The sequence below is a fragment of the Podarcis muralis genome, chromosome Z (genome assembly GCF_964188315.1).
Source record: "Podarcis muralis chromosome Z, rPodMur119.hap1.1, whole genome shotgun sequence".
NCBI classification, from domain to species: Eukaryota; Metazoa; Chordata; class Lepidosauria; order Squamata; family Lacertidae; genus Podarcis; species Podarcis muralis.
In genome coordinates this window covers 46,610,405-46,631,675 of record NC_135673.1, presented here as the reverse complement: position 1 = coordinate 46,631,675, position 21,271 = coordinate 46,610,405, and the positions used below count along the sequence as shown (strand labels likewise).

Sequence of the window (21,271 nt, the reverse complement as noted above, 5' to 3'; positions counted from 1 at the left end):
CTGCTCCTCTGCTTTACAGGAAACGGGTAAATGAAATTAACAAGCAATCTATCTGAAAGGTTGCATAGGTACAACAGTGCAAATCCACATATATATGTGAGAGGCAGAGGACAGACAAAGTATTTCTTTGTGCAGTGCATAGTTAAACTGCAGGACTTGATCCCAAAGGAAGCAGGGATGGCTACCAACTTGGATGGCTTTCAAAGATGATTAGACAAAGTCGTGGAAGATAAGACCATCAGTGGCCACTAGCCATGATGGCTCTGCTCTGCCTCCACTGTCAGAGGCAGCAATGCTTCCGAATACCAGTTGCTAGAAATATCAGGGTCCTGCTGGCGGGTTTCCTGCAGGCACCTGGTTCTTCTTAAGTTCTTCTGCACGTTTGTAATATATTTTAACCAAGTTAAAAACTCCTGTTTGGAATGGTTTGGAAAGAGGGTTAGCATTCTACATTTGATATTTCTCTTAGAAAACCTCTGTAATGAGGATGATTCTCCGGGTGCTGAGTTTGGTGCCCTGTGCTGTGCTTTGCACACTTGCAAAGAAATGAAAACACACAGCTCTTGCTGGTGTGGAATGGTTTGGCGGTAGAGTTCAAATGTGGCAGAGGGAACTGTTTGTGTGAGAAGAAGAAAAAAGGAGCTGGGTGGACTGAAGATGGTCTGAGGACCTTCCTAGGGTCAGATTCATACCAAGCATGAGGAGTTGAACAGAGGCATGCAAAACTCCTGAGCCTCAGAGGGAGCCACACTAAAAGAAATGTTGGCTGTATAATGGGCCTAAAGGGGAAATCAGCAGCAGTGATGGGAAACAGCTTGATAGCCCATGAAATAGCCAAGGCCGATAGGGGTTAAAAGTGCTGTAGAGGCATTTTTCAAGTCTAAAAAGAACAGCTGCAGCAGGTCAGGTCTGTTGTGAGATGTTTCTGCTCAGCTTCGGCAAAGAACCAGAGCAGCCCATCCATCCATTCCAAGTGACCTTGTAAAACAGGTCTGGAAGCTTGCCATGCATAACTAAGGAAGCTGTGAACAAAATACCTGCTTAATATTTTATTTTTATTTGTATTTTACAAAACCTGTAGGGCTGACTAATGCAATACTCAAGAGTTTTAATTAGGTCAAAGGCTTCACGCTCTCACTTACTCTAAATCCTGGCTGGCAGGTTGCAGTGAGAGTATCTTACAATTGAAGCAAAGGTTGGGCAGAATTAGGTTAGTAAACTGACCGTGCAAACCGGCAGAGCTGATTCAAGGCTGGGTCATCAAGACCATTCTGTCTTAAGACAGATGGGTGCCAACAGCATCACAGGCACCAGTACAAGCCCTGGTGGTGCTATTGGTACTGCTGTTGTTTGAGTGTGAACAGTTGTCAGCAGACCCTATTGGGCAGTGCGTGTGCATCACCAAAGACATCACATAGCAGATACATCAGTGCTTTGCATAACTTTTTTAGAAGGGTATTGGGTCCATGTATTAACTGACCAAGCAATCATATGATCTGTTTTTACAGATTGAAGAAAGTAATGCCATGCCACTTTCCTTCTCAGCACTGTCTCACAATTTAAGAGCTATTTTAATTGGGCTGCAGTTAACTAGACCAGAAGCTGCTTGACTCTGGTGTAGTTAATTTCATCTTTCCATTGACTTGTTTGGGGCTAGGAAACAGCTGCAATGCAGAATCAGAAATTCTGCTAGGAATTTGAATTTGCAGGGTTGTTGTTGGTCTTCTGGAATGTGACCTATGTGTGCATGAGTCTCTGGATGCATGTGTGGAATGGACTGTGCTTGTGCCTTGTGCTATTTTCCATAATGAAAACCCAAACTGGCTGCTGCTAAAAGAGATAGAGCAGGATGGAGGCTGTCAGTCATTTCTCTCTGTGAGCTTGCACTATGGAAGAGGCTGACTTAGAAAAGGTTCATAGCTTAGTGGAAAGCATATCATTTGTGTGCCTAAAATCTCAGAATCAGTATACCCCAGTTAAAATGTTCTTGGGCAACAGGGCTAGGAAACACCTTTGTCCAAGTTGACCTCTGTCAGAGATGACAGGACCGAGCCAATGCAGGTGACCTAGATATAAGGCAGTTTCATATGTCCTTATAATTATGTTTTAGCAGCAGTTATGTAAATAAGGAGAAACATTAATGAGTCTTTCATGATCCATGTTCGTATTAACTCTCGCCTCGCGAATCGTTCCAGACCCTGTACTCGTCATCTGAGGCTCTTCTTTGTGTCCTCCCCTCCCTAAGAGGTTCCGAGGGTGACAACACAATAGTGGGCCTTTTCTGCAGTGGCTCCTCATCTGTGGAATGCTCTCTCTAGAGAGGCTCACCTGGCGCCATCATTGCAGGACTTTAGGTGCCAGGTGAAAACTTTCCTCTTTACCCAGACCTTTGGTCATTATTATTATTCTGTGTAAATTATGTTTTTAATGTTGTACACCACCCTGGGATCTTTGGATAAAGGGTGGTTGTATTATTAATAATAATAATAATAATAATAATAATAATAATAATAATAATAATAATAATAATAAAAGGTCACCCAGAATGTCGCTGATTACAGGGGAGGGCGTGTCTGCACTGTGCTGATAAATGGTGGGAGCCCATTGCTCATGTTGTACATGCTGAACCCATCCAGGATTGTGTTCTCTCTCTTTCCCGCTGTTGCTCTAAAGTATTAAACTCTGGTCAAATTCCAGCCTGCAGAGCAGAGGCCTAGAGCATTCATTCATTTATATGCCTCCTTTCCGTCAAGGCAGTTTTCAGCTTTAAAGTACGGAAACAAATACATGGTATAAAGCACAGAGCGATATGAGTCCCCCTCAGGCCAGCTGAAAGCCTCTTCAGGAATGGATGGCGCACGCTTCCTGAACTTGGCCCTCCTTTCGGTCAACAACCCCATCACACATTTTAAGGGCATGGCTTCACCCAAAGAATCCTGGGCACTGTACCTTACCAATATAGCTTACTACAGGTTCCAGCACCCTTTGCAAACTACAGTGCCATGTGCTTAGCATGCGCAGTCTGGTGTCTTACTTCCCCACAGATCTTCCTTAAGCAGCCCCAAAGAAGTTGGAGAGAGGCTGCCGCCAATCTCTCTCTGGCCCGTAGATGGTTCTGTCAGGAGCCAGCAATACACCTCTCATCCTTTCTGCCTGCAGGGAACTGATTCCAAACAGGCTCTTGTACGTCTGTGGTGGAACCTCTTCGCTCTTTACCGAGGCTCATAAACCAGCAGGCGCAGGAAGGGTCTCTGCCACTCCCCCTGCTGCTGTCGTGCAGCTTCTGCAAAACTTGTCACTCAAGCTAGAGGCGGTATCATCCTGTGCTAGCAAAGGAGGCTGGCAGGAATATGCCAGACTCGGGGAATAAACAGGCCTCTTTGAGCCAGCCAGGGGAGGGGACCAGGAGCAGGCAGGAGGGAGCTAGCAGACCATTTTCTAATGGCATGGCAGCAGGTGTGGGGTGCCTTCCCCTACCAGTGCATGTACTGGGGAGAATGTTTCCTTTTGGATATTACCTCACTGAAAGGCAATATCTGTTATCTGTCGAGCTGGGAAGGCAAAGGATGCCCCTGTGGGCACTGGAACCCAATGAAACCATGCTGGAGAAGTATATATCAGAAGCAAAAAAAAGGGCCGACATGCAGCTTAGTGGTGAGGACAAGGTGGGCAGACACAAGGGACAGTTTTAGCACATGGCTGCTTTTGTTATGCTACGGGGATGGGGAATAATGCTCAGTCGGAGGACCACATCCCTTTCTGTGCTGCTTTCCAGGGGCCACATGCTGGTGGTGAGCGGGGCTGGAGGCAAAAGTGCACAGAGCAATGAATGTCAGGTTTACCTTTGTGTGGTTGGGTAGCTTGCATGTGCATGCATGCCCGTCCCTCTCTGTCCTCCATGCAGGCAAGCAAGAGTCCAGACACATTCCAGCCAGGCAAAAGCATCCAAGGAGGAAGGTGCAAAGCAGGGGGCAGTGAGGAATGTGTCCTGGGGAGAGTCCTGGGGACCTGGAGGGCTGCCTAATTCCCAGGGCCCTGAGCTTCCCCACCTTTAATTTAGTGAGCGCACAGAGGTGACCAAACTACTGCATAGTGAACACTTCCTTGCCCTGGGATCCTTGAAGTGATCCTTTCAGGGTCAGCCAAGAGAATGGGGGGAGAAGATGTCGATGCAGTTTAATGAGCCCCACAAAACTATTCTCAACACCCTCTACACGCTTGGCCCTTTTCTCAAGGACCTTTTGATGCATCTGTTCTTCAGCAGAATTGACAACAAACCTTTGCCATTCCTGAGAAAGGGGGCAAATTGGCTGCCAGGAGGCAGCTCCTTTGCTGGAGACAGTCAGTGTCCCACTTGTGCAAACTTTCCATTTTGCTTGTGGGGTTTGTTTGTTTGCTTTTGCTTCATCTGTTCGTATTGCTCACTGGCTTCATCACAGGTGTCACAACCACGATCCACAGCTGAACATAGTGGAATCATTTCTCTTCAGCCAGACCTTTGGCTGTTAGGCAATCTATGGCCTTTTAAACATGATTTTTTTTCTGTGTGTTTTTTAAAAAATATTATTTATGAATTTTGTGTTTTTATGTTGTAAATGCTCTGTGATCTTTGGACGAAGGGTGGTACATACATGCAATGATAATGATAGAAATGCAGTAAATATTCAAAGAAAGCATTTGAGATATGGTTTCATGGTCGCGCCTGCTCATCCAACCAATTGGCAAGGAGGTTGTTTGTTTGTTTGTTTGTTTTTAAATCACGGCACATTAACTTCTGGTGTGTCTCAAGGGTAGGTGTGTGGAACCTGGGACCCTCCAAATGTCACTCAACACCAATTTCCATGGTCAGGAAACATGATGTTGTCCAGGAACATGTGGAGGGCTCCCAGTTCCCTCATCTCTGTCCTGGGAGCTCAGTATTAGTGGCTACTTGGTTGCAGGCTATGGGTTCCTCTCTTTAATTAGTGGGCTGTCAGCACCTTCCAAACCTGAACTCAGGAGGCAAAATGCTCCCTCCAGTTCCAGCCAATGTGTATACAGGAGAGGTTGAAATGTGATCACCTACATTTCACATGTCAATAAAAATCACATTGTTCTGTATTTCCCTGCCGTGGTGGCAGGGTGTGTGTTGGGGGCGATGCTTGGCAAGTGAAGGATGTGAAGTTCAATAGCACGAGCTTCAGCACACCGGCAAATCTGGTCCTGGGCACAGAAGAGGGGAAAGGAGGGAGCTGGAGCCTGGTAGTTCTTCAGAAGGGCAGTATGGGAGAGGCACACCCTCGTGGCGTGCCGATGCAAAGGACAACCTGGAACGATTCCCCAGCAGATCGATGTGGCTGCACAAGGAGATTTCCTAGCAGCCTGGAGATTTTATAAAAGCAGAACTTACAGGAAACGGGAGGCAGTACATGTGACTAAGGAGAAGGAAAGCACAAAGCTGTCAGGACTGCATCCAACAAGGCGAAGGCCCAAGATGAGTCACAGTGAACAAACGGCGTTGGTTTGGGAGCACAGAGAAAGGGAGACGTGTTAAGTGCCAGGGGGCCAGAACTAGACAGTGACGCGATGAGAGCTCCCAGTGACTTTTTCTTTGGTTAAAAACAGACACACACACACACACACACACACACACACACGTGTGTGTGCACACATATACGGGGAGAGAGATAGCCTGTGTGTTTGTATCTGAGGAAGAGAGATGTGTCAACTGAGGATAGAGCCCTGTGAGAAGGACTTCGCCAAACCTGCAGTTCTCTTGGGGGGGAATGCAGATACTTATATTGTGTTTTCCATAATAGCTCCTGGTAGGGGAGGAAGAGTGGATTTTTATATTGGGCCTGTGGGGTGGGAGGGGAGGGTTTTTAAAAACAACTGCCCTCCCCCAGTGCTGCTGCCCCCTATTCCACCCTCCTCCCGAAAAGGCACTGGAATATCTGTTCATAGGTCAGAATACGTGCCCACCTAGGATGCCCCCCATTGATAGGAAAGTGCCTGTGTGTTTGCTCCTGTTGTTAATGGGCTTCCAAAGTTTCAACTTGCTGCTTTTGTTAAAAAAATAAGCCCTCAAACAGTAGCTATGACTTTGCTGATATGATCAGCAGAAGGAATGGACCCACGGTCCTCTTCTCATGGCATACATGCATGCATATGTAGTTTATTTGTATATTTTTCCACAGTTCAAACCATGTTCAAGGCGGCTTGCAACATGAAAGAAAATACATAGCTGTGACATAACAAAAGCAATAAATAAAACGTTTAAAAAATGCATAATCAAACTGAACAATTTTCACATGTTCATCAAGATCTAAAATAAAGATACAAATAATAGCAATAACACCTCCCTCCCCAAAAAAAACACTCCCTAAACAATGCCCCAGCCCAAGTGTCTTTTCAGGAGCCTCAACTTTTGCAGTTGGAGTCAGTCCGGGCCCCGGCCTCCCAGTCCAGGTGAGAAAAGGCCTGCAAGGCAGGCAGCAGGTCTTCCAGGACTCACAGCCCAGATGGCAGCATCCGCAGATGAGGGCTGTGGGAGGAAGCTAGTTTTGGGCTGGTTTTATATGCCCACTGACCCAGTTGTGATGCTGCAGGGAGGTCCCTGTGGGTTCCCTGCCTTTTTCCCTGGCAGTTTACTGATAAAAATAAGAACTGCTAAAACACAGAAAAAATAATAATTTAAAAACAATTAAACATTGATAGAGTTTAAAGTGTGTGTGTGTGTGTGTGTGTGTGTTTGTGTGTGTGTGTTCCAGCAATTACTATAAAAACAGCATGGCACCAGCCCTTTTCTTTAAAGCAGTCAGTTCTCAAAAGCCTCTTGGAACGAGGAAGTCTTCACCTGCTTGCAGAAGGACCACAGTGAGGGAGAGTGTCTCTCAGGAGGGAGTTCTGAAGTCGTCAGGGAGCAGCCACCACCAAGGAGGCCCTGTCCCGTGTGTGTGCCCCCCAAGCATGCCTGTAAGGGTGGTGGGACTGAGAGAAGGGCCCCTTTGTAATCCTTACAACAGATCTTTCTAAACTTTTCATGCTAGTGACACACTTTTTAGACATGCATCATCATTCAGTAATTCAGTTTCACTAGCAAACTGGAAGTTAAACAAACCCCTTTCCAGCCCCGGCAGCAGTGCAGGGAGCATTCGTGCAACACACCTGCACACTGCAGCTGACATGCTAACGTGTCACAACACACAGTCTGGAAAACTCTGCCTTACAACACCTCTGTAAGGTAGAGGAGCATCGTTATCACTGTGTAACAGTGGCTAGAGGCTTACTGAAGAAAAAAGACAGAGGGTGTGTGAATAAGTTTAGAAGAAGAAAAACGAGTGAGAGGGGACATGGCAGAAGTGTGTACACCTGGTGTGAAAGGGGGGGGGGAGAGGATGAGAAGTCTTTTCCTCCCTCTCAGTGACCCTAGAACTTGAGGCCGCTCATGAAGCTGAATGTTGGAATATTCAGAAGAGACAAAAGGAAAAACTCTTCACTGCATATAGTTCAGCATGTAGTTTTGCTCTCTTGCAATGCAGCGATGGCCACTCAATTGGACAGCTTTGAGAGAGGACTAGACAAATCCCTGAGGATCTGGCTGTGTTCTTTGCCCTTGGTCAGAGGCACTGTGCCTCTGAATACCTGGGAATTGCAGGTGGGGAGAGTGCTGTCTGTTGTGCTCAGGCCTGGTGTATGGGCTTCCAATAGAGGCCCCCAGCTGGCCGCTGTGAAGTCAGGGTGCTGGACTTTGGCCCAATCTAGCAGCCAGGCCCTCATTATGTTCTCATGGCTGGGGCAAGATTCAAACCAGGGATTTCCCCCAGCTCGTAGCTCGGCCTCTTTAGCTGCCCTAGCCTTGCGGGAGCCAGGGTGCCTTCCAAGCATGCCCAGCTGCGCTTGAGTGGCTGATTCAAGACCTCCTCCACTCGGTGGATGTCCTGGAAGGCTTTGGTATAAGCCTTGCGATGACGCAGCGCCCTTGCAACGGTTGTTAAAATACCGACAGAAAATGTAGGCGAGAGGCAATTAACGCTGACGAGGTATGCAGCTGGTTGAGAGGATATTTTGCAGCAAGAGAGAGTGTGGTTATAAATAGACATCTACCCCCCTCCCCAGGTCGGGAGCCAGGGGGCTTCTCCATCCAGAGAGACGAGGCCTGGCCTCGGTTCCCTGTGTGGCATTGCTCTTTTGGGGAGCCCAGGCCAAGCGCTGAGCGCTTCTGCCGCCGCAGAGGGAACGCTGCCCTCTGGCCCCTTCCCCCTGTCTCAGCTGCGGAGGCTGCCGTTTCCTGGGGCCTTTTTGTATTCAGAGGACAAGCTGCATGGAAGGGGCCTTGGCACCCAGCCCACCATTCCTCTGCCAGCCCCAGGCCCTTTGTGGGCCTGCTTCCTAGGCTCTGCGTCGCCGCCGCCCCCACCCCCCACCCCACCGCCCCTGCCGCTTGTGTTCCCTCCAGCAAAAAGGCTTCTTTGTGCCACTGGGCATTGGCACGGAGTGGGGCCCAGCTGGGCAGGAAGCGAGGGCTGCTCCCGGTGGGATGCACAGGGTTAAGTGGTGTGGGGCTTTAACCCCCAAGCCGCCAGCCTGCAGCCTCCAAGAGCCCTGCCTGCAGGAGGGAGGCCGCTGCCAACACCCCCTCCTCCCCTTCCTGCTTATTGTGGCGGGCGGGGCAGGACGGAGCCACACTTGGCCCTGCCTGAGCATCCCGCCAGAGGCTGCTGCCGATGGGTTAGTGAACACTGGAGGGGGGGAGGCTTAAGCTAATGCCCCAGGGTGCCCCACACTCTGCAGCCAGGCCAGCATCTAAGAAGAGTGGCACCCTTTCTTCCCATTTCTGGAGCCCAGCAACAGAAAGAGGGGCTGTTGGGTGTGTCTTGTGGCTTCTTGTGTTTCCCAGAAATAGTTCAGGAGAGGCCAAAGGTCCGCAGGGCAGCATCAACTGTTCTCTCCCTTTAGAGCTAGCTTCTCACAGAGGCTGATGGCTGCCACATTGTTTGTGGGCAGGAAAACAGGGTGGCATATTGTTTGTGTGTTTGTATGTGTGCATATATCATTTTTATTAAGTCTCCAGCAATATTTCAAAGCATTTGTCACCATATACATTTTTTAAAAAACATGCAAGTTCCTTCTTGGCTTCCCACCACCCTTCCTTTCCTGACGTTTGGTTTATACTCCTTTTTATAAGCTGTTTCGTAACGCATGCATTTTCATTATCTAAACCCCGCTACCATTCGATCTTTCATTCATCTGCTGCTCATATGCCAAATCCCGCCCACAACTTCATAGATTGCTGATATTTTGGTAGGTGATCCGTCAGGGGTCTCTGTTCCACCGTAAACACTCTTGTCATGACATCCTCTTAATTCAGCAGTCAATTCTGCTGTTTCAGCACTTGTCGCAAGGTGGCATCCTAAGGGGTTCCTCAGCCTAGGCAGGAGAGAGAGAGAGAAGGTTGGTGTTGATGCTCAAGCCTTTTCTGCTCACCTCTGTGTCTCCCACCTGCAGGCCTCTTCCAGAGGGCCATCATCCAGAGCGGCTCTGCCCTCTCCAGTTGGGCTGTCAACTACCAGCCAGTGAAGTACACCAGCCTGCTGGCTGACAAGGTTGGCTGCAACGTGCTGGACACGGTGGACATGGTGGACTGCCTGCGGCAGAAGAGCGCCAAGGAGCTGGTGGAGCAGGACATCCAGCCGGCACGCTACCACGTGGCCTTCGGGCCCGTCATTGATGGGGACGTCATCCCTGACGACCCTGAGATCCTGATGGAACAGGGCGAGTTCCTCAACTACGACATCATGCTGGGCGTCAACCAAGGCGAGGGGCTCAAGTTCGTGGAGGGTGTGGTGGACCCGGAGGACGGTGTCTCGGGCAGCGACTTTGACTACTCCGTCTCCAACTTTGTGGACAACCTGTACGGCTACCCTGAGGGCAAGGACACGCTCCGTGAGACCATCAAGTTCATGTACACGGACTGGGCTGACCGGGACAACCCCGAGACGCGCCGCAAGACGCTGGTGGCCCTGTTCACCGACCACCAGTGGGTGGAGCCCTCAGTGGTGACCGCTGACCTGCATGCCCGCTATGGCTCCCCCACATACTTTTACGCCTTCTACCACCACTGTCAGAGCCTCATGAAACCGCCCTGGTCTGACGCCGCTCACGGGGACGAGGTGCCTTACGTCTTCGGGATCCCCATGATCGGGCCCACTGACCTCTTCCCCTGCAACTTCTCCAAGAACGATGTCATGCTGAGTGCTGTGGTCATGACCTACTGGACAAACTTTGCCAAGACCGGGTAGGTTTCCACCACCCCCTTCCCACCCCAGGGGCCAAGTGGGTGAGGGGTACCAGTCATCTCCCTAGTGGACGAACCTCAATCAAAAAAAGATGTGAGGGGGGTGCAGGACAGGGATATGTAATGGTTGCAGGGGCTGTGTTACTTGCAAGCTGTAGACACCTCCTGCCATGCTGCCTCCCTGTGCAAAGTTGTGCATTAAACAGGTTGGTTGATTTTGGTGATGGGGCAGGAGGTTGAGACAAAGGCTACAGCTCATTAGGCTGTGTAGGCATGAGGGTCCTAGGTCTGATCCCTACCTCCTTCAGTTAAAAGGGTTTCAAGTCAAAGAGGGCCACTTCCCATTGGAGTGGGCAGTACAGAATAAAAAGGATCAACCATCAGGCTAAGCAAAAGGTGGTTCCTCAAGAAAAGCCTCGTCTCCATCTGCCAGAGCAGGGGTGGGGAATCTTGGTCCCAGATGTGGCTCTTCAGGGCTCTCCATCTGGCCCTTGGGACTGTCTCCAGGCCACACCCCACTATGGCCCTCCCTCTCATCCCTAGTGCTTCTGATTGGCTGGAACGTGTCCTTGAACTCCGGTAACATCTCAAGCTTGTTTAGATGGGGGGTGGGGAAGTGAATGCACAGCCTACTGGGCAGAGGTTAGAATTACACATGTTGCTCCACCCACTTCACCTCTGGCCCACCCATGAGTGGCATGTTTTCCTCAGAAGCTTGCCTGAAAAAGTTTCCCCATCCCTGCCCTAGACTGAGCTCAGATTTACAGAACCAGAATTTCAGGGCCTGCCATTTAAATCAACTGCCTATGTTTTAATAGCTTGTTGCTTCTGCCTTGGTGTTAACTACTCCGGATAGGCCACTTGTCTTTCTAAGGCCTCTGAAGCTGGCATAGTGGTTCTTTCTCCCTCGAGGGCCCAGCTGGCGTAGTGGTTAAGAGTGTTGGACTAGGATCTGGGAGGGCAGGGTTCGAATCTCCACTCAGCCGTGAAGCTCACTGGGTACAACCTTGGGCATCTTTTACCTTAACCCACCTCACAGGGTTGTTGTGAGGATGAGGTGCGCAGGAGAAGGAGCACCACGTACGCTGCCTTGAAGTCCCGAGGAGGAAAAAAGTGGCATATAAATGTGATAAATAAATAAAAATCTGACAGTCTTTTAAAATGTATCTGTGAGAGGATGTGTGTGTTATTGTTTTGGTTTAATTATTTACTTGTGCTTTAGCTTGTATTTTATTCTGTGAACCACCCTGGGATCCATTTATGAAGGGCGGTAGATAAATTTAATCTAATAATAATAATAATAATAATAATAATGTCCAAAGTCACGTTGCTGACTTTGTGTTCCCTCTTTCTCTCACCCTTCCAGGGACCCCAACAAGCCGGTGCCTCAGGACACCAAGTTCATCCACACCAAGGCCAACCGCTTTGAGGAGGTGGCGTGGTCCAAGTACAACCCCCGCGACCAGCTCTACCTGCACATTGGCCTCAAGCCGCGCGTGCGAGATCACTACCGCGCCACCAAGGTTGCCTTCTGGAAGCACCTGGTGCCGCACCTGTACAACCTGCATGACATGTTCCACTACACCTCCACCACCACCAAGGTGCCACCGCCCGACACTACCCAGAACTCCCACATCACCCGCCGGCCCAACGGCAAGGCCTGGAGCACCAAGCGCCCAGCCATCTCCACCGCCTACACCAGCGAGGGCTCACAGGAGAAGTGGAACCCGGAGCAGGACGGGGCGGGGACCCTGCTGGTGGAGAACCCCCGGGACTACTCCACCGAGCTGAGCGTCACCATCGCCGTGGGTGCCTCGCTGCTCTTCCTCAACGTCCTGGCCTTCGCCGCCCTCTACTACCGCAAGGACAAGCGCCGGCAGGACACGCACCGTCAGCCCAGCCCGCAGCGGGCCGCCAGCGCCGCCAACGACATCGGTCACACCCCAGAGGAGGAGATGCCATCGCTGCAGGCGAACCAGGCGCACCACGGCGACTGTGAGGCCCCCCATGACGCCCTGCGCCTTGCCGCCTTGCCCGACTACACGCTCACCCTTCGCCGCTCGCCGGACGACATCCCGCTCATGACGCCCAACACCATCACGATGATCCCCAACTCCCTGGTGGGGCTGCAGACCCTGCACCCCTACAACACCTTCGCCGCCAGCTTCAGCAGTACTGGGCTCCCGCACTCACACTCCACCACCCGGGTATAGCCTGCCCCAAGCACCCGTGCACTCCCCGTGCGCCCTCGCCGGACCTGGCACTGCCGGGGGGAGGGGGGAGTGGCGGCAAGGTGTGGCGAGCGTCCCTGGACTACTCGCCCTTTGGGGATTTCGTTTGTATCAAGTGCTTTGACTCTCCTGGAGGCCCAGCAAGGGTCTTGGCCGAGCAGAAGGGGGCCAAAAACTGCGACCAGAGCCGCCTCGCTCCCTGCTCCCGAGTCCAGACACTGTGCAGGAGGGGATCGGGGAGCCCTCTGAGCCTGCTGGAGACCCCTCTCAGCACCTCCCCAGAGCCACAGGGCACTGCCTGGGGAACCCCAGCTGTGGGCCTTGGGGTGGCTCCTGCCTGCCACTCCCTCCTTACCACTAGAGATTTACCAGTCAGTGCCATGGGAAAAGAACTCTCGTGGGCTGAGTTGCCATGCCGAGGCAGCGGCTTGGGACCACATGCCAGGGAGCCCTGGGCAGGTGCAGTCCGGTGCCCAAAGCCCCAGTGCTGTGTCCTGGATATGTAGCCTGCGCTTGGTGCTGGGCCCAAACAGATGCTGTCCAGGTGGCTCTCCTTTCCCCCCCGCCCCGTCCCCCGCAACCCTCACGCCTCTCCTTCGTGTCGTGGAGAAAACTTTTTTCCTGTCCGTCTGTTTCTTTCCAAGAGACGTTTTTTAAGCAGATCTTTAGTTCTTTAAAACACTAACGGAAGACGCCGTGTTTTGTCCTTTGTAAAGATTTTAAACTTAAGTGTTCTTGATATAAAAAAGCCAATTAGACACATACACACATACACACCACAAACACACAAACACACAGAAAGAGAGAGAGAGACCCCTCCCCATACACTGGGAAACACAGACATGCACCCGCCAACCCCATCTGTGCTGCAGCCCCCCTCTGCCCACCCCCGTGGCCCTGCCAGCATTGACCTGTGCCAAACCGAGAAACCAGCCAGACTTCCCTTGGGGCAGCAGTGGCCCCCAGCAGGCCACCAGGTCCTTTTGTACTTTTGATATGCCCTTCCGCAGCCATTCATTCCTGTATGTGACAACCAACCAACCTGTGGCCTGGAGGCACCCAGGGGATGACCTAGTTCCTTCCGTCTCCTGCCTCTCCTCCATGCTGCTGCTCCCCCCCCCCCAATTGCATTGGCCAGCCTGCCCCATTCCCCTCCCCACCCACTGTGCCAAACCTCCCGTAGTTTTCAAACCCCTTTTGGAGCTTGGCCAAGCCCACCCTCCCATCCCCCTCAACCGCTCCCTGCTCCATGCCAGCCGGACACACCTATCCTGGCCTCCCCAGCGCCTTGCCTTCTTGGGTTGGATCAGGCCAATGAACCTCAGTGGCATTAGGTGGGGCAGGAGAAGGAGGAGGCCAAGGGCAGGCTGGGCACAGAGAGGAGCAACTGGGAGGGTTGGGCAGGGGGGAGGGAATACAGCTGCAGGGCAGCGCAGTGTAAATGCAGTGTGCCCAGGGAGATGGCAGGGGTGCTGCGTTGACGCACAATTGGCTTTCCTCGCCCACTGCAAAGCCCAGGTGCTCAAGGTCATGAGGGAAGGCCCAGAGGGCTGCGTTTGGTGGGTGGGGGTTGCTTCTGGCAGAGCTGGCAGAAACTCAGCCGCCGGCCGATCCGGGGGACTGGGGTGCAGACAGCCCAAATATGGTTGGACCAGGGCTTGGACGTTTGGTGGGGTGGGGTCTTGGAGGTCTGGGGAGGGGAATGGGGGTCCTGTGGTGGAGGCGGCACAGCCCTGCCGTTGGGCAGCAGGAGCTGGGCCCAGCTTGTGGCAATGGGGTGGGGCGGGGGCTGCGCAGGATTAAGGGATAGGCAGGAGCACCGCCCAAGGGTCAGATGGACACCGAGGCTGGGGAGGCTGCAGGGGTCACCCACATGGGGACTGAGCCGGGATGGTTTGGTGCCGCTTGTTTGCCCTCCCCCCCCCTTTGGAAGCTGCAAACTCAACTTCAGGGGGCAGGGTGCAGAGGGCATTTAAGAGGGCTCTAGACCTGACCTGCCCCCCTGTCCCGCTTCAGAGGGTATCTTTCAGAGCCAGCAGCGGAAGGTGGGGTGCAGGCGAGCGGTTCTGGCTGAGAATGTATTTACGCGGCCCTGTCAATCACCTGCGCAGAGGAAAAGAAATCCAAATAAAGTGGAAGGGGTATTTTTAGCTGTCTGCTGTCCTGTCTGCTTCTTGGGGCGGGCATGGGGGTTGGCACAGCAGGGGGGGAGGACTATGGCTCCCCGTGCTCTTTGTTGTGGTAAGAGGGTGGGGGAGCAGTGCAGCAGGGTCCATCTGGGCCCCCAGAGAACAACTCCTGCTCCCCAGAATTGCCCCGCATCCTTGCCAGTGGGTCAGAAGACCATTTTGACTTAACAGAGAAAGCCACCTGAGGCTGAATTGGCCCACCTAGCGAGCATCGCCTGCCCTGCCTTGCAGAGGCTGTTCAGGGTTCCACCTGGAGGGCATCTGTGCTTGGAGCTTTCATTGGGAATTGAACCCCTGGGACTTCCTGCACACAGATGCTGTGCCACTGAGCAATATGCTCTAAAAACAGCCTAATCGAGGAGCACCACCACCGCCCAGCAAGAGGGTGACCACAAAGCCCAGAAATAGGAATCACCTTTCTAAAAGTTTTTTTAAATATATAAAAGTACATGAATAATGAGCATACCTTGCGCCCTGTGGTTGCCTAGCAACCACCCCATCACACACACACACACAGAGACCCAATATCCCATCAAGCACAAAAATGACCAGAGATTGCTCCTTGCCTTGAAGCACAGAGAGAAGTGAGAGACGCTCCACTTGGTTGCATGGATGGGAGAAAGAGACATTTCAGTTTTCAAGGCCCTGACCCAAACATTTCCACGTACTCCAGGGGCAACCCCACATTATTGCTCCTTCCACCCATTTTTTACCCCTTCAAGCCTAGGGCAAAGCTTCATCTGTTGCGTTTCTGCCTGCCCCACAGCTACTGCACTTTAGTAAAGCAGCACTGCCCCACTGCTGTTGTGTTTTCTTGCAAGAGATCCATCTACACCAAACGTGGTGATTCTGCATGTACCTGGGCATGTGCAGTTGGGCCTGTCTAGGAGCAGGAGGCAGAAGCATTGCATCCCTCCCCCCCCTCTGTTCTTGCATCAGCCCAAGCGAAAGGGGCTCCCGGGTCCCTCAGCACATGCACGCACAGATGCTCTTTCCCTGATCTCCTTTCGTGCCCAGCCAAGGAGCTCCCGGTTTCATTTCTTTTTAATGCAATTTCTAATGGCGTTTCCATGGCAACCAGGAATTGAGGGCTGAGTCCTCTCCCAGTGAGCACATGGTCCGTTGCACCGGGCGAATGGCGTGGGGTGGGGGAAGAGGCAGGGAGCCGGGCGCACACTCTGCACATGCATGGACTGGCACTTGCCTATGTGCATCGGGGAAGGGGGAGCCCCAGAGGGCCGAAGGAGTGGCCCCTGATTCTCAAGAGCAAGGGGGCCAGGATAGGGAAAGGATTGCAGGCAGGCAGCTTTGGGGGCAGCCCAGGCTCTGCCAACTACCCACTGCTACAAGGGCACTTCCTGGGACAGGAAGCTGCCTTCATTCCAAGCCCATAGGCCCCTCTAGTTCAGTGTTTCCTGCACTGACTGGCAGCAGCCCTTCAGGGTTTGAGACAGGAATCTCTCTAATTCAAATAGGTTAAATTGGATATATTGAATAGTAAAGGCGGAATATGCAGCATTTAAGGGTAAATATGGAAACCATGGAAGGGGAGGGCGATAAGTCAACAGATAAAGCAATTTACAGTTTATGTCAAAATATGTAAAGATATTTTTGTGAAAAATTAATAAGATTTTTAAAAAAAAAATGAAATGGGAGTCTCTCCAGCCCTACCTGGAGATGCCATTAAGAATCGAACCTGCAAAAGCTCTACTGCTGAGCTGCAAGTCTTAACCAACACCATAGCAGCCATGTCCTAGGGGCCAAGGTCCTTTTGGTCCCTGCAATAAAATATTTGAGCAGACTGCCCCTCCCAGGTTGAGGGGCACTGCCATTCATATGGTATGCATGTGCTGCATCTTGTGATTGCTTATGTGGAGCAGGCCTTACCTGCCCCACCCTAATATTTTATTCAAGTAGGCACCCCTGCCCCACACATCCCCTTGCACCAATTTGAAGAGATCAACTGAATGTGCATTGAAGGAAGCCCTGCTCCCAGTTACCACCTTCTTCTTTCTTCTTCTTTGGCGATCACTTGTAGCCAAGTAAGTTTGTCTTCCATAAACACGGTTTTAACAATGAGACCATAAGTGACTGTGGAGGCCAATTCTGGACCCACACGTCCTTCCACAGTGGGGACATTGGTTCCCGGGCAGGAGTTGATCACAGTGTGAATTTGCCAGGCGTGTCTTCCTCTTAGCAAGTTTCTCCCTTGTGTCCTGAGTTCAAGTGTCTCCAAAGCCCATGACACCTTTGGTCAAGGCTGTTCTCCAACTGAAGCACTCACAGGCCAGTGTTTCCCAGTTGTCGGTGTTTATACTACTTTTTTTTAGATTTGCCTTGATACAGTCTTTAAACCTCTTTTGTTGACCACCAGCATTACGCTTTCCATTTTTAAGTTCGGAATAGAGTAGTTGCTTTGGAAAATAATCATCAGGCATCTGCACAGCATGACTAGTCCAACGAAGTTGATGTTGAAGAATCATTGCTTCAACACTGGTGATCTTTGCTTCTTCCAGTACACTGATATTAGTTCACCTGTTTTCCCAAACGATGTGTAACATTTTTTGGAGACACCGTTGATGGAATCTTTGGAGGAGTTGGAGATGGCGTTGATAAGTGGTCCATGTTTCACAAGCATACAGTAAGGTTGTTAGTACAATAGCTTGTAAACAAGCATTTTGGTTTCCCTGCGAATGTCCTGGTCCTCAAACACCCTGCACTTCAATTGGGAGAAAGCCGCACTCGCAGAGCTCAGGCGATGCTGGATTTCAGCATCAATGTTGGCCCTTGCCAGACCACCACAAACAACAAGTGAGCAATAACAAGCTCCCAGCTTCACGGAGCCGGACTCTACACCTGCCAAGGTGACCCACGGGCACCAGACCCCTCACTCCAACATGCACAGATCAAAGCGTCCTAACAGGGAGGCCTACATTGTGTAGGGTACACCAGGCATGGACAGAAGGGGTGGGGGGAGCTTTCTTTGAAATCCAATTGAGAGGCGATGCAATTGACTGAAGGAAGCCCTGTTCTCAGTAGCCACCTGTCCCCCCAAATAACAGCTCAGCGAGGACCCTTGTGGTTCTATCCAGGTGCTTATTGCTGACGTTCTCAGCACAGCCACGAGGCAGCAGCCTCGGCAGAGGAGGGGAGAGCAGCACAGGGACTTAGAAAGAAGTGCACTGCCTAATTTAGTCTTTGTATGGTAGAGGTCCCTGCATACGGCTTTGGCCCAAACGGACTGGGCGGGTGGGGTGGGGGGGCCTTGCAGCCAAAGCAGGTCAAGTCCAGAAGCAGAAAGGTAGCAAACAAGACAAAAAGGACAAAGCGTCAGCATTGCTCCTGAAGGGTCCAGACCTCCGGAAGCTTCCAACACTCCATCCGGGGACTCATCATCAAATCCTGCCCCAAAAACCCAAACCGAGGCCTGAAGGTTGAGGTTGAAGGCTGGTCCTGGAGCAGCATCCTTGAGAATCCGCTAGGAAGATTGCGAGAATGCAGGAAACAGCCTTATTCTGAGCCAGGCCACTGGTCCACCCTCACTGGCAGCAGCTCTCAGGTTTCAGGCAAGGGTTTCTCCCAGACCCACCATGAGATGGTAAGGATTGAACCCTGGACCTTCTCCAGGCAAAGAGGACGCTTTGTCACCAAGCAATGGACCTCCAGCAGGAATTCACAACAAGCTCAAATGGAAGCTGCTGGCCTTCTGAGCTCTGAAACAAGTTCAGTTTATGGAGCTCTCTGTGTTGTCTCCAGGACTGGCTAAGCTTTCACCGAAGCTCTGGAGTCCTCCAGTGCAGAAGAGAGGGAAGGGGAAGAAGAGCCAGGCAACTGGGTGGATCTGGGTCATTGCCAGTTCCTACTCCAGCTATTGGGGACCTTCTGCATGCAAAGCAGCTGCTCTGCCATTGAGCTCTGGCGCTTCTCTTTAGACCCTACAATCACCAGCTCTGAGAATTGTTCAGTCGCTTTGGAGGGCAGGAGGAGTGAACAATATTGAGATGCTTCCCCCTCCCCTGGCTTGATATTCTGTATCCTCTAACTGTACATCTCTTGGAGGTTTGTGTATGTTCGTCTATTTTCCTCACAAGGCGTTCCAGTCCCTGGTGTGTACTCAATTTGTACCTAATAATAACAGCCCTTCCAGGTTTCACCCATCTGGCAGCCAATGAAAATAGCCCAGCTTCTTCAACCAGAAATGTGCTAAACAGTCTAATATTAACAAACTGTGAAAGAGCAAAGCATTTTGGAGCTAGATTTTTACAACACTCGCAGAGCTCTCTGCGTATTGTGAAGTTGTCCTTATTTAATGCAAGCTGCCTTGAGAAGCCTGCGTAGTCTTGAAAGGTTGCTTAGAAGTGTGTGGAGGAAATATAAGCACGTTTCCCGAACTCCTTTTGTGGGGATGCTACCTATGGAGAAACTTCAGAGAAGTTCTTTGCTTCTGCTCTTCTGTTCCCAATGGGAAGCCAGACTGTAGTTTTGCAACTGAACCTCTGCTTTGCATGCAGAAGGTTCCTGGTGCAACCCCCAGCATCTCCAGTGTCCCGTCTGAAACTCTAGTAAGCTGCTGCCAACCAGTGTAAGTAACACCACTCTAGATAGACTCATGTTCTGAGTCTACATAAGGCAGCTTCCTGCACTCCAGAATCTTTTTCTTTCTTTCTTTCTTTCTTTCTTTTACAAAAGCAAGCATTATTCTGCCAAATATTCATGCATGTGCAGAGGTGCTGCTGGCTCAGGAAGACCCAAGTTCCTCCAACCCCATTCAGACCCCAAAGCAGTGGTTCTTCAAGGTTGCGGCATGCCACCCTGGTGTGGTAGCAGAGGATAGCGAGTGTAGCAGGAAGATTCAAGGACAATCAAAGAATCATTTAAACATTTCTGTGTAATATAGAATGGTATAGTATCTATCTATCATTTGCAGAATACGGGTAGAAATATTTTCAAGATGAGAGCAACAGCATCAAGTGATACTGAGAGCCAGAGCATCAAGGGATAAATTTCTCAAGGCCCGAGCAAATTTTTATTCTGAAAGTGTGGCCCAGAGAAAAAAGCTTGAGGACCAGTGCCCTAAAGGCCTGCAACCAATGTGTCGAAGCTAAGCAGGTGTAAATTTGGTCAGTGTCTGGTTGGGAGACTGTTTTGCAAGCACACATATGCTGCCTTGCATTCCATGATAAAAGAAAGAAAACTGGGGGGAAATGTGTGTGTGTGTGTGTGTTACAATGCTCAGCTTCTGACTTGATGCGCCTTTCATATGACAAGGGAGCTCTTCGAATATTCTGCCATGACTGCTTCAGCAACCCTCTCCTGTCCCCTCATTCATTCATTCATTCATTCATTCATTATTTTTTTGGCAACTTCTCCATGACTCTTCCGATATCCTCTGAGGCAGAAGGGCCCAGTGGGTGTCTTATTCTGAGAGTAGACTGTTTCCCACTGTTTAGAGGTGGCCTGTGCATTTTCCCTGACATGGGATCCTCCTCTTGCCATCCCAATGAAATGGAGAATTTCCACGCCAGCAGGCAGGTGTTCCCAGGAGCCTCTGCCACACATGTCAAGGGACTCCCTACGTGAGGGGGGTTGGCAGTAGCTAAGCTTTTCCACTGAGCATGGAGAGCCCTACCTCCCGTGTGAGTAATGTGGTCCACCAGCCCTGAGGCAAACTTGGATGGGGATTGACAGACTATTTCTGATGCAGTTGCCATAGCAACTGTGATGCTCAGAAGCTAGTGGTTCAGCCAACCTTCTGCTGGGGTGCCACTCTCCTTCCCCATTTCTGCAGATATTGAGATGAGAGGGCATCCCCCCCCCCCACGGTGTGTGTGTGTGTCAATCTGCAAATGCTGTTGGCATCCGTCTATCCTGAGAGACAATAGGGTGAAGTCAAACTCAAACCGCTGTGTCCGCTGCACCAAACTGATCACCTCAAGGCACAAGCCTGGGCAATGTGGATGGAGGTCCTGAGCTGCCCAGACAACAAGACCACCCCCCCTTTGGCCTCACTGATGTTGTCCAAAGGAAGGAGAAGCAATACATTTGGTGCCAGCCTGGGTGCAAGAGTTGCCAGAAGGAGGTATACAAGGTGTCATCCAACCACCTTAGGGACTTTGGATTTGTGTAGGGTTTACTCCTGAGCATTTTCTTCTCCCAAAGATATCCTGCAAGGCAACGGAGGTTTTGGATCAGAGTTTTCCTTTTCTTAGATGGGCTCCCTTCCCAGGTGGACAAGCCCCATCTGTCCCTCACTTCCCTCTACAACACATGCAGAAACCACCTTCTTGACCTTTGGACTCGGTCTTGTTTGTTCCATCCAATCTGCCTTCACATGTCCCTAACTCACCAAGAGTTTGAGACCCATCGGCTACCTGGTTTAGCTGGCCAGTTGAAGCTGTTTCCTGGGATGTGGCCGCTGTCTCATGCTGACAGCTTCTAGGAGCCCCAGGTGAGAGAAGAGTGCAGGTTGGGGACCAAAGGTGAACAAACTACCCCAAAAGGAGCACAATGTGTCCCCCACCAGAGGTACTACCCCTTCCCTTTACACTCCACACACCCCATGCACAATCTGCATA

At 51.1% G+C, this 21,271-nt stretch overlaps 1 protein-coding gene across 14 annotated transcripts in view; it reads left to right on the top strand.

Annotated features, from left to right (window-relative positions):
* The window catches only part of NLGN3 (neuroligin 3), a 64,953-nt gene extending 50,296 nt beyond the window's left edge, over positions 1 to 14,657 (top strand). For 13 of the 14 annotated variants that reach the window (XM_028715648.2, XM_028715643.2, XM_028715638.2 and 10 more), the window contains 2 exons: positions 9,487 to 10,276; positions 11,643 to 14,657. In XM_028715648.2, the coding sequence (XP_028571481.1) occupies positions 9,487 to 10,276; positions 11,643 to 12,489 (1,637 nt within the window). In that variant the 3' untranslated portion in view covers positions 12,490 to 14,657. Of the gene's footprint in view, positions 1 to 9,486; positions 10,277 to 11,598 lie in introns of all 14 variants that reach the window. The other variant, XM_028715647.2, reaches the window with a different exon arrangement.
* Positions 14,658 to 21,271: the final 6,614 nt, after the last annotated feature.